General features: G+C 42.7%; 1 protein-coding gene across 1 annotated transcript in view; it reads left to right on the forward strand.

The window, feature by feature from the left end:
• The window catches only part of LOC146810884 (A disintegrin and metalloproteinase with thrombospondin motifs 2-like), a 1551661-nt gene that overhangs the window by 764529 nt on the left and 773285 nt on the right, over positions 1 to 13847 (forward strand). The window contains exon 5 of the mRNA XM_085617927.1: positions 6813 to 6896. Coding sequence (XP_085474053.1) covers positions 6813 to 6896 — 84 coding nt within the window. The remainder of the gene's footprint in view (positions 1 to 6812; positions 6897 to 13847) is intronic.

Raw genomic sequence — 13847 nt, forward strand, 5'->3', positions numbered from 1 at the left:
CCTGTGCTGCACACACATGTCCAAACCAGCACCCGTTTAGCACCAGGCATCTGTGCTCTCCATGACTCAGTTGTCATGCGTACCTAGACTTTGGCTTTTGCTGATTTCGAGAAACAGCATGTCAAACAATTCCAAAATCCAGTAACAAACATAAGCACAGCTTTAAATGCAATTAATATCAGCTCAGCGCTGGCACATGCAGAAGAAGGGATGGCTACTTATATAATGGTGGGTTTAAATGATTGGTAGATCGAACAAATGTGGCTCCTCGTGGGTCGGGCCTTTGCCTTCCTTGCCCTCAGACAGGGCATTTATTACAATTACATATTAGCTGCAGTAGGCAACATTTTAGCTGTGGCCCAGCGCCCAGCTTCCTTTGAAATAACAAGTGTTCTGGGAAAAGTGCTTTGTGTTATACAGATGCGTCAGTGTCAGACAGGTATCTGACCGCATTGCATGCTGGGTTCAGCCCATCGCGAGGCCTGCCCTGCAAAAGCTTAAAAAGCCTTCTTGTGCATTCAGTTCACAATGAGCACACACGGTTTTGCGAGAGAGGGGACATGTTTATCTATGTTCACTGCGGGAATATGAAGTCCGCACCTTTTATTGGCGTGTTCTCTGACATTTAAGCGTGCCATCGCAGGGCCTACTTTGAAGGTGGTCACGCAAGTGAGACATTATTTGGGGTTCTTACGTGATTCTGCAAGCAGTCTCTCTGCTATGAAAATTGGAACTCTTGTGCTGTGCCCGAGTCAATTGCACAACACAAAATTCGAGATGATTTCGTGAGAAAATGTATTTATTTAGTAAATGCACCAAAACTGTGATTTGACTGTAGTGATTTCAGTGTCAAAAATACTTTCTTTTGTGAACGTGGTGGACGGTTGCCCACTCCCATCACGTGGCGTGAAATTAAACAACCACATCTAAGTCGGTGCCTGGGACCAATAGGGGCTTAAATCAACAACACACTGAATGCCTTCTCACGAGAAGGCCTGCTTCCTGAAAATAAAACGCTGCCCTGGTAAGCACGTGGCACCCTTCAAACCAAGCTGCAGTCGCTGCCAGAGTACCTGCTGCAAAGTAAGGTGGGGGCGAGGAGCTCAGCTCTGCACTGCAGTCTTCCCATTGTGTGATCTTTGGCCGTGAGCCTTGTGCTCGGCTGGCGCCTCGGGCTTGTTTACTACGGGAACACATGGGAATGCAAAGCCATTAATCAAGCAGGGTGGCTCTGTCTCCCTTCACGCCCAGGGAGGAGGGAGATGCAAGCAAAGCATCAAAGGGCTGGGTGAGAAGGGAGGGGGGAATGCAAGGGTCCAAGCTGCGAAAGTGAAAGTAATCGAGCAGAGCATCAAAGGGCTGGGTGAGAAGGGAGGGGGGAATGGAATGAGCAGAGGAGCAGCTGTGCACGTGCATGTGATCTCGTGCACTCAAGGTTTAGGCCAGCCAAAAGACTGGGTAGCACTTTGAAAAACTCACATATAAAATGTCTCTTCGAGCCTTTGGCTCACGAGACCTAAAAATGATGGGGCCCCTGGGCCTAACGGGATTCCAGCACCAGTCTTTAAACTGGCACCAGAATTCTGGGCGTCACTCCTAACCCCGCTCTTCAATCACACCTATTCGACCGCCTTAACCCCGGAGTCTTGGCGGGGTTCCATATTGGTCCCCATTTTCAAAAAAGGAGACCGCCTAAAACCGTCTAATTATAGGCTCATTGCCTTGCTCGATCTGGAAGCTAAGGCATGTGCCCGCCTACTACTGATAGACCTGGAGAAGTGGATTGAAGAGAGAAACATAATACCCTTGCACCAGACTGGCTTTAGGCCACAGGCATCAACCATGGGCAATTTTCTGGCGATAGCATACCTCTCAGGGCAGGCAACCTTGAAGAATCATCCCCCACTCTTCTGCTGCTTTGTGGATTACAGCACAGCTTTCGACAAAGTAGTCAGAAAAAGACTATGGTGGAAGTTAGAAAACTGGGGCATTCCATCAAATCTCCTGAGGGCAATAAGATCATTATGCGAGGACACCTGGGTGCGGGTTAAAACAAATGCCAGCACAGTATCCCCCAAAATAAGCACGGCGAATGGGCTAAAGCAAGGATCCGTGCTGGCCCCCGTCGTCTTCAACCTATACACGGCGGACTTGGGGGAGGCCCTAAAAGGAGCCAGTTTATAGCTCCAAGACTAAGAAGTGTGAGGCTGCCAGTGTTACAATATGCTGATGACACAGTCATAATGGACCACACGAAGGTGGGCCTACAAAGAGCCCTAAATGCATTAAACAACTTTAACACCATTAATAACTTGACAGTCAACCAAGGAAAAACAAAGGTCATCATTTTTGGGTCCTACCATCTGAAAAAGAATGCACTGTGGCAACTGTGAAACGTGCAAATCAACTCGGCGGCCTCATACAATGACCTAGGGATCTGGCTGATGGAACGGGCTAATGCGAATGTACACCTAAAACAGCAGAGCTCCAAGGCCAGCAAGGTTACATATCTATTAAAACAACTAAGCCAGCATCTGATCAGCCCGTCCGCCAGTCCAATTCTTCTAGTCTTAAGAGTGAAGCTCCTTCAAGCAATAAACTACGGTCACCTTGCCTTTCCCGGGAAATTGGAGGTTCTCCTTAACACAGCCCAAGCTAAGGCGTATAAGGCAGTGCTTTTGATACCAAGGTCAGCCAGAAAAACAAGGCTAAGACTGGAGTTAGGTCTGGCAAGGCCAGATCTGATGTGCCAGGGGGAGATCATAAAGTTATATCTAAGGATATTAAGGGCACCGGCTAACTCCCTAAAAGATCATCTGAAACAAATCTTTGAGGGGCCAAGCTCGGCCTGGCACTCTAGCCTAGGAAATGCAATTAAAGCACTGAAGATCGAGGAAGAAAGCATCAAGCGGCTGGACATCCCCCTGAATGCCTGGAAGAGAGCAGTTAACAAACAAGTGCGTGAAATCTCCTTCAAACGAGACCTTAAATCTCTCCGCCGAAGCTCTCATTTAGATACATTGAATAATTCCTTCACGGCAGGTAAAGCACAACCCTACCTAAGCGAGGCCCTCACTACACAGGCCCGAAGTAAAATCTTATTCATAAGGCTGACCATGTTAGGGATTGCAGAATTCAACCCTGCATGGGCCCGAAGAGGGGAATCCACAACCTGTAGACTGTGCCTCTACAAGAGGGAATCCTGGCTGCATCTCCTATGCTGCTGCCCCAATTTTAACAACGAATGTCGGCGACTCCTGCGGCCGATCTGTATCAATAAAGGTATAAAGTCGTGCAGCGAAGCATCAGCCCTGTGGTTTTCAACCACCAACACCATGGCACTAGCGAGATTGGTGAAATTTATCCACCAAATCAGGATAGCCTTAAAAGTCGCCAACGAAAGCAGCGAAACCCCAGGGAAGAGCATGGCAATCTCCGTGTAGGAAAGCTGATGGGTTTTCTTAACGACGCACCAACGATGCACCAACAGTGTCCCTCTAGCATGCTCTCGAAGAGAGCATCGCCCCTCGAGAGACATCTAGTGCGCCACAGAGGGCAGCTCAAGAGCTCCGTAATGTTGATTATCCTCAGGGCACAAACGGGGGCTCCAAAAACATGTCCTCATATGCCGGGGAAAGACTATGTGGGACTCGGGGAGGGGTGTTAAATTTTACTCAGCACTGAGGTTCAAAATCATTGTTTTTAGCTTTTTTACATTGATTGTTTCTACTGTAATGATTTTAATTAATTATACAGTTAATAAAAACTTTCAATCTATATGTCCTGAACTTTGTAGAAGAGAATTAGGACTACAAAGATATCGTTAGAAACCAATCATAAAAGGACCTACCTCAAGTTTCAAGGATACGTTTATTGAAAGAAGGATAAATAAATAACAGGACCTACCTATTTGTGAGTGGTTTGAAAATAATTGCTGTAGTAAGCTGCTGAAAGAAGGAAAGGCCTATTAGGATATTGATTGTAATACTAAACCCTTCCCGAGCATTGCTAACACTCAGAAGCTGAGAGAACAACCAAGGGGCGTTCTCTGGACAATCACAAGGAAATGCACTTGAATGAAAATGTAAAAATATCTTATCTTAAGTATTTTTTTTTATAACTTTTGGTGGGACATATTGATTCTTCCCAAAGCACTGATGAGATAATCTGAGGAACTAAAACATGAATGCAAAGATCTGATTCATTGCCTTTACTGAAATATGTAATATTTAACCGAGCAGATTAAAACCCATAACAGTTTGTGCTTGGAAACTGAAAGATGAGAAAGTTTGAGATTGATCAAGAAGATTAAATCCCGGAGAGAGGCGCCATTGACTACTGTGAAACATCTCATGTTTTGAAGAACTGGCGTACCCCCTAGTGCGTGTCAATGTGATTAAGAAGCAATTCTTTATGTTAACACTGTCTACTAATGGACCGTTTCCAGAACCCGAGGGAGTTATCCATGGAGTGTGACATGTTGAAAGGCATCAGGACGTAAACATGAGTTGTGGTCCAAGATTGTTGGAGGCGCCGTTTTTGATACGTGGATATTTTGGTTGCTGAGCATCTGCTTCTTGTTTTTGATGGCATCACCTTAACATAAATGTATTGTATTCAGGCCCTGTGAAATTCTATGATTACTCCATTCGGGCATTAAAAAGATGTGTATCTTACCCAAATGGTGTTAATATCCCCATTGGATGGATGGTGGGAAAGCTCTTTCGTCTACAGTGTGAGACAGAAAGCCTGCATTCCTAAATATATTTTAAATAGGATAGAAAAAATATTATTGTTTCTCATCAAAAGGTTTTGCTTCACAGAGGATGCCTGTACCTGCTTATAATGCTGAAATAGCGTTTATGCCAAGAAAATACCCAAATTTAGAGCATCTCGTTTCTAACAAATATGTAATGTAAAATAACTCTGTACAGAGTTGTTTCTTATTGAAAATGGGTGCTTCCTGGGCTCCACACGTTGAACATAGATTTAACCAGACACTAAGCTCCAACAGAGATCTTTTATCAACACAGCTGATTGAAAAAGGCTCCACATTTAGTACTAGAAATGTGTACATGTCTAGGTACTTTTCCAGTTTATTAAAGACAACATTGCATATTTTACACAAACCGTTTTACCTTTACATCACAAAAGACAGCATTAGAACGTGTGCATTTCTGTACTTTCCTGCACAATAAAACATTCAGTGTTTGTGAACAGACACTTGGCAAACGATGAAAGTCAAATTGTTCCTTCTGCTTAGACTTTTCCCTGGAATGCACATGTGCTGCGGAAGTGGAGAATTCACAACAATTCTGCAGGAGAATGGCCAAGTCACTCCTCATGCGGCCTCAGTGTCTACATTTACATCACTCACACAGCAGTGGGAGCTCCTCCGCTAAGGCGGAGGAGCGTCGCCCCACTGCTTTGTTACAGTGAAACAAAGGGAAAATAAAATGATACTTGCCTTATTACCATTTTACTTAGGCAGCACCCTCCTAAGTGCGCATTGACTGCTTGGCCGGCCCTCTCAGCCGCCCAAAACAGTCTTGCGCACTCCGCATGTTCTCCATGCTTGCGAGGAGAACATGCCCAGGCCTCTAGTTAGCATCTAAAAGCCGAAACACAGCGCTCAGACCAGCAGTGTTGTGATTGGCTGACTGGGAGCCTGGCTGTGCTTCCTGTGGCTGAGATGTGGCGAGGAAGCGGCGAGATGTGCGTTTTTATTATATTATTTTTTTATACCCATTTCCTCCGCGTCCTCCTGCCCCCTACCTCTGATCCGTGCAGGCCACTGCTGTCAGACAAGCTATTTTAGATAGATAGACTTTACAATGTGTGCATTAATGCCTTGTATGGGGAGACATGTTTTCACAGATATGGGAAATCATTTACTTCCTTCACCTCCTTTTAAGTGTTTTTTGTTGTTTTATAGCTAGGTGTTTGCAAGTCAGTCCTTAATTTATAAAAAATAGATGCCAAGGCCCAAGGTATTTTATTCGCAGCCCCTAGAAGTTGCACCACCCACAGACCCAGACAAACCTGCCAAATGCCAATGCCATTGATACCCCTAACACTCCAACAAATGTCACAATTTCAACAACTCCATCTCACACAAAAAAATACCAGGTCAGTGGGACCTGGTATTTTATGTTTTTTTTAATGTATATTCATTGCTGCTGATGTGGTCTGCTAAAAATGTGTTAGCCCCATCATGTGGTGGACTGTCAAAAATAAGTGCTGGTGTTAAAAAATAATTGCTGGTGCCAAGAACCAGCAAACGCTGTCATAAATTAAGCACAATTGCAGGTGTCTGCAGCACATTCTTAAAAATTGCAATCACTTGTTATTTGTCTATGGACCTTTTCTTTTCCTTCTGGTAATTTATACCACCCATGACAAACTATTAATTTATGCCTATTGTGCTGATACTATCATGATGTGATGTGTGCCCCAAACTCTAATTTCACTCATAATGCTAAAAAGCACACTTATACATTTTAATTCGCTCTCATGGGTTATCATATTTCTTCACATTGTACAATGATTGTTGCATAAATTCAATTTTACACATTTTAAGCCACACCATTACCGTTTTGTATTTCAAGGATTTGATTGCAGGTTTGTTGTTTGCACCTTACCATACTAACACATTGCTTCTTGATCTCAACACACAGTAGAAAATGAAATAGGCCACAGAGTCAAATTTACCGTTATGCATGTGGTTTAATTTGTTCCACTGTCAGAAAAACTGCTGTGATGATGTAATCTGTGAACTATACTAAGCCAGTATAAACAACTCTGTTTTGCAGGTTAATGAAATATACCATGATGATTCTTTGGGTGCACACATCAATGTCGTGTTGGTGAGGATAATCATGCTTAGTTATGGAAAAGTAAGTCTTACTTGTTATTTTATTTCTGTATTTTAAAAAAAAAATATATATATAATGTTTACAGACGTTCTTATGATAAGCAAACAATCCCGTCTCTAACTTGTCACAGGTGACAAGTAGCTCTCTACAAACCCACTGATTGACTGATTGATTGAACTTTAGATAAACATTAGGTAATAGAGTTGGTCAGTGAATAGTGCCAACCACACAATTTGCAATTAGCTCTTTCCTAGCTGTTTTATCACAATACTAATCATCATACACATAACAGACTTCACCTGAAAGGTATTTACCTCCTTTCTACGGTAGGAGATTATTACCAACCACTCAGGAGGCTCAGGAGGCTCCTGTTCCAGTTCCCGATGATCTATGGACCACAGCCCCATTCCATTCTGCAATCCCCTAAAAAAAGGGATATTCAAATCAGAGATGCTTGTTTTGTTCTCACCAGAGGCATTATTTAACCAAAGTTTTTAGGAAAGCCTTTGACACGAACAAAATTCATATTTCCTTCTTTCTTTCCATGCTCAAAGGATTCTTTTCACGTGTCATCAATGCAATTAGTGTCTTCATCATTCCAAACACTGCAGTAATCTCCAAATTATTAGCCCAGGAGGGTACTATTTAAACGAGTTACTTTCTTTCATTTTGGCGGGAAACAATAACAGGTATTTTACTTCCTTTATACAAAGACATTAGCAGTCCAGGTTGTATGGATGAAATGTGTTTTGCAGACTGTAGGCTGGAGGCAATAGCTTGATGTAGTAGTAAATAAATCCAACAACAACTAAGTATCCCTTCTGGAACCAGAGTGGTCCCTTTTAGAGAGAAAAGGGGGAGGTAGAGGAGGAGCAGAGCACCCAGTAGGTCTCACACAGGGATTGACCTTTGGCGAATGTGTGACAACAAGGCCTCCCCCTCATGCCACCATTGGGAGCTGAAGCCCTGTTAATGTTGGGGTAATTCCTCTTAGAAAACAGTGGCAAGTATTAGACTTGTTCTAAATAAGAAAATAATAACCCTGCAGTGTGACACATGTAAATTGCATGCCCAACTTGCACTAACGTCTTTGGGCAAAGTGACTTCTTCGCATCCCACGAAAGCCCGGGACCATCTATAGGCCAATAGAAAGGGCTGAAACATGTTGGTGTCTAGCTTAGGGTCATAGGACAATTGCATCCTCCCACCCTACTATAGTATTGTTTAACCTTCCCTCCCACTCCACTAGTAAAGGATACTTTAGGAATGGGGAGGAATTTTATCTCTAAACGTTACGCCCCCATGCACAAAATCTTCATAAGTGCTCTCTGAAAGATGCTGGAGCCAACTGGACCTTTAGGACTTGGGGGGAGCCCGATGATGAAGCATGTCACTATTAGAGTGAGCGAGGGCTATGATAAGAAAAGAGTCTCTTTCCCTTCCCACCCTTAACAGGGGGGTGATAAAAGAATAGCATTATAAGTCTTTGTACGGAATCATCTCTTTCTCCCCCTTCTCTCTCTCTAAATTGGACCACTCTGGTTCCAGAAGGGATACTTAGTTGTGGTTGGGATAATTCATAGGGAGGACGTATCCCTCCCTACCTCTTTAGTGAGGACCTCTCCACCCTTTCAGGCCCCCCCAGGGCCCCTAACCTTGTTAAATAGGTAGTAAATAAAGCACCAATGAAGATGATCAATACAGTGTTACTAACAGGTAAGTTCTGTGGTAACATCAAGCATTTGGAGTTATAAAGAGCATTAGCACTATTTATTGGCAACCCCAGATGAGTAACCTGTTTTCTGAGAGTTTCAGTATTGATTGGGGATATCCAGCACTCTACAATACTATTTCTATTTTTGAGCACCTAGCACTAACATCACAGCACGAGTTCACAAGGAATTGCACGTGCAAACTCTCACATGGGTGAGCTGCCTCATTAAAGTTGTAGGATGGGGCGACAGAGACTCATTAACTGTTTCTAGGACCTCCACTTCCAGGAGGACCTACCAAGCCTAGAAAATGCAGTGCACACCAGAGGCAGGAAGAACATATTTCGACACAGTGTCTTTCAAGATTAGGTCCTTTAACTTGTCAGCACAAAATGCAGATCTGCCCATGTGGCCTCATGACCTTCTCACTCTGGTCATTCTTCCACCCTTGTGTGAAGATACGGTCCCCACCCATGAATCATGTGTAGAATGGCATAGTCCCAGACAAAGTAGAAGGCTCTGACTACCAGTTGTACCCCTGTCTATTCAGTGGCCTGTTTGCATTCACAGAACTTTAGGAGATGACAAGTGAGGTGGCAACTGGTGATACATCACAGTCAGAGCCTGATCTGCACAAGCCAGGTGAAAGCTGGATTTTGATATATATGAGTTAGGTGTGATTGGCTGAGCAGGAAATGGATCCCTCTCTTGGTGGTGCATGTGAATGCATGTAACCTAAAAGTAAATGAAATTAAAGAAAGTGTACCTGACTGTGTCTAGTCTTCACTAAGAAGCTTTTGATGGTGATCACCTTGGTCTGTCATCCAAATATATGGGTGAATGTCATCTTTTCTCAATGTATAAGCATCAGTGTTTCCCTATCCCAATTTGCATTTAATTCTCTCTATGTCCCGGTGTCTGTGTTTGTGTCTTCCTGTACCAAGGGCTTAGTTTGTGTCTCCTTGTATTAATGGCTATGCCTACCTGTCCCAGTGTGAATGTATCCCTTTTTAAGTGTCCTTCTTTAAGTGTTCTTAAACCATTGTTGGTTTAGGATGGCCCATCGTCTGCAACAATTTCCCTTACTCAAAGTTTGTGTCTCTCTCTATTGTAGTCTTCCAGTTCAAAATATATGATTCTGTATTCGTGTATCACTGTCAAGCCTAATCATTATCTGGTTTTACAGTAACAACTGCTAGTTTATTTATGCCTAGAAGATCGAAAGGTTCCTTTTCTAGTCGACTAGATTTTCTAGTTCTTTAACCAGATCGTTAGGCTTCCATCCTGCCACTGAGACAGTTTCCTACATACCTGAGAGTACGTATTACAAAAATTTAAACACCACATATTTCTCATTTTTCTTGAGTGTCGTTCAATACCTTGGAACAATTGATTTTATTACATTATTTTCTCCCACGGTCAAAAATTAATTTTGGATTTTCAGAAAGCATAGTTCTGAGCATGAAGAAACCATTAGAGTGAATTAAAAAAAGTTGGTCAGCATTCATCTGCATTTACTTCTTGCTGCTTTGTGGGTTCTACTGATCTCTGTAATGCCCTGTCCTTACCCAAATTAGCATCAAGCTACATTCACCATAATCATAGGCAGAATTCACTCCTACTTGGATAGCACTTTATTATGTTCAAGCCTGACCTCAACAATGCCTGTAATACAGACTCCCATTGAAACACATCCAAACTTACAGCGCTAACAAGTATTTGAAGGTAAAATGTTGCAAAATTGAAATATTATAGTGGTTCAATGCTGAATCGCCACCACCACAAATAAACATATCCATAAAGTTGCTCTTCGTCTAAAGACGATAGGGCCTTATTTAGAGTTTGGCAGATGCGGTCCTCTGTCAAAATGTGAATGATATCCCTTGTACCCTAATACAAGTGCCATAGGCTATAATGCACTTGTAATGCAGTGGCCGGAACATGAGGCTCATTTGCGATGTAGTATGCTATCTGGCAAACTCTAAATAAAGCCCTTATGCTTTATCATCATCGAAAATCTCACCCATAAGACTCCAATAAACAACATTGGATATATGAACATTTTACCTATATGTCCCCAAAAAGTCTTCGGTTCATCCCATTCACTGGATTGAAACCATCTTTAGTGGTGAACTTTATTATTGTACTTTCCTATACCTTTACCTCCCAGAAGAGTACATATTTTATGTCCATAGAATCCAACTGCTCGGTCCACGAATCATCAGCAATAAACAGCAATCCTGGTTAATTAGTTTGCTCACTTAAATCTTTTAATTTATTACAAATGGAAATGATGATCAAATTCAAAGAAAGCTGCTTACTAAATAAGTTGCTAGTGCAAACACTACTTCTAAGTACTCTAAATCTCATTCTTTGGATTGATTTCTGCCACACCAGTCGCCTTGGACGTAAGTGTGCCAGAGAGAGAAAGTGTTTGTGTGTGTGTGTATTGAGTTGGCAGTGGAAATTAGGGCACAAGACTGGTGGCAATCCATTGTTTTACATCTGGTGTCAATAGCCAGGGCCATTCATAGTGTTGCCAATTTTGCCTGCACTCCTGTAAGACACCTGAAGACTTTGTATATTGTTTACTATGTATTTATCTGCTGCACTGTCTTGGGTGTGTTCTTGGAAACAGTTGCAGCAGTGTTTGCGGAAATTACCATGCAAGAGCAGTAGTAGCTTTCAGCCAACCTATGACCTTCTAGGATTGGTAGTCATCTGCCAGTAGTAATTTTGTGGTACATGTACCGTAGAGTTATTGCATTGCCGGTCTAGATATGTTCCCTGATTTTAGGCGTTTCAATCTCTGTTTGAACAACCAAATGGCTTCCTTGTAAGGTATCATGTCTGGGCATAAACCCTGTTGTTTTTCTCTGTTCCCTGCAGTATGGTATGTCTACCCATCTCATCAAAGGGTAGCCTCTGTCACCTTTTTGGGGACACGTAGAGTCATTTATGGTTGGCGTAGTGGGTAAATAGGCTACCTTGTGAATGGCAGTCTGCACAGCTCACCTATTAACACAGCATTCCTATATCTGGGTCACTGTATTCATATCAAGACTCTACTGGTCTCCAGAATCATTGTATCATGATAGGAACACAGCAAGCATTTGGTGTAGACACTGGAGGGTAATTGTGCATGACATACCAATTATATGTTCAGGCCTGTGTATCCTTAGTGGTTATTGATGATTGGGCAGCTTTGTGGCTTTTTGATAGTGGGATTTGCACACTCCATGGACAGTATCCAAAGGGAGAAGCTACCTGTGTTGTATATGCTTTTCATATATATGCGTTTCATATCTACCATTGTGTCTGTATGAAGATGGCATGGTGTGCCACATAGAGTTTGAGTGAATTCATGACATGAATGGAGCACCCTGCGGATGGAGGGTTGTGATATGCCAGTGATGTCTCTGGTAACATGAATGTATGTATGTCAGTCTAGACAGAAGGCACCGAGTGCTGTACAGGGTCAAGTCAGTCATACTGTCAATGAGTTATAGTAAAGGTATATGTCACCCCTAGGGTATGCCCTAACACGCAATAGGGCACTGTCACATAGTTAGGATAGGCTCGGCTAGAAACACCACCATTTTACATGCTCAAGTTTCTTAAGTTGCCTTATTTCGCACACTGTGACATTTGACATACATTTGCTTGCGTGTCGGGCCAGGATAATATTCCCTGAAACTGCATTGCTTACATTTCCACTACGTAAGCACACTATCACGACACCTTGAGCATTAAGTACAAGCGATAAAGTTAATCGTGCAAATGTTGTTGCTTATTGTTGTCTGGTATGCGACGAAGCTATGACAATAAGATAAACAACCGTGGTCTGACTGGGGCTTTGGCATGGCAGCAGAGGCATTGTTATCATATATATACAGCATTGCTTCCTTGTTTAGGGGAGAGTAGCATTTTGCTGACACTGCAAGGTGTCTGCATGATGGAATTTGAGCTCAGCTGATTCCTGCTTACCCCTGCAGGGAGGGATGACCAGCTCACGACCAAGACAGGCACCCTGAAGGCACTTACCCACAGCTAATGAAGAGTTAGACTGCCCAAGAGCGATTTGGCAGATTACCCTTCCTAGGCAAACTAGGTTAGGAAGCGCTGGGCAGGAGTACACTATAACACAGTACTTATATGCCTGCATATATTCACTATTATAGCACAATGGTGGAATTGTTCATTTTTTTCACTATTCTCATAATGTTAATTACGCTAATCTGTTTCATTATACTGATACTTGCAGTACCCATATTTTATACAAGAATCACAATGCTTCAATAAATATTAAAATGCCTTGTTGAGTATTTCTGGTGTATTTGGGTATGCATGAGTAACCAAACAAAAAGGTTCTAGATCTGTTACCTCAATTTCCTTGGGGAGTCAGGGTTGTCCTGTTCTGGGGTTGCATAATCCATCTGTTACCTGATTGGGTTTGGGGTGCAGATGGTGCATTGTGAGCTAGCAGGACGATAGGCCAACATATCCCGAGGGTGTGCAAAGAATCAGAATGACACAATCCTGGTGTTTATATTGTCCAACAAACGCCCACTTTTACTGGGAGGTATAAGTCGTACAAAAGCATGGGGCATTGTATTTAAAAAGTTGGACATGTACTTTTAAGTTTTCAATGTCCTGGTAGTAAAACTCGCAAATTTGTTTTTCACTATTGCAAGGTCTATCTCTCTCATAGCATAACCTTGCGTTACCTTATTACATTTAATAAGTAATATATTTTGATTGAGAGCAGGTTAGAAACTCATGTTTGGTGTCTACGAAATTGTAATTAAAAACAGTTTTAATGGTAAAGTCGTATTTTAGGGCACAATTTTGAAAATGCTACTTTTAGAAAGTTGGGATTTTTTTGTCCTAACCATTTGGTGCCTGCAGTCTGTTCCTGGGTCACAAGAGTAGGTGGAGTTGTTAGCTGGCCTTTATGCATTCCTCCTTGACGACAGTACAAAGGAGGGTTTGGATGTTAGCAGTGTGTACCATCTCTGGAACTATGGGCGGAGCTGTTACCTACCACACTTGTACTTCAAAGACAATGGCCCAGCTCACATACAAAGGACTTAACACTGGTCTATTGTGCCCCCAGGCAGCCTGGGACCAGGGCAGGTAGGCAGGATTCCAGGCACCTCTGTATGGGGAATTCCAGAATTTCTCCCACTTCAAAGTGGACCCCAGGTATAAAAAAGGATCCCTCAGACCCACTCTTCAGATCACGTCTGGATTTGTGGAA

This window comes from Triturus cristatus, chromosome 7 (genome assembly GCF_964204655.1).
Source record: "Triturus cristatus chromosome 7, aTriCri1.1, whole genome shotgun sequence".
Classification (NCBI taxonomy): domain Eukaryota; kingdom Metazoa; phylum Chordata; class Amphibia; order Caudata; family Salamandridae; genus Triturus; species Triturus cristatus.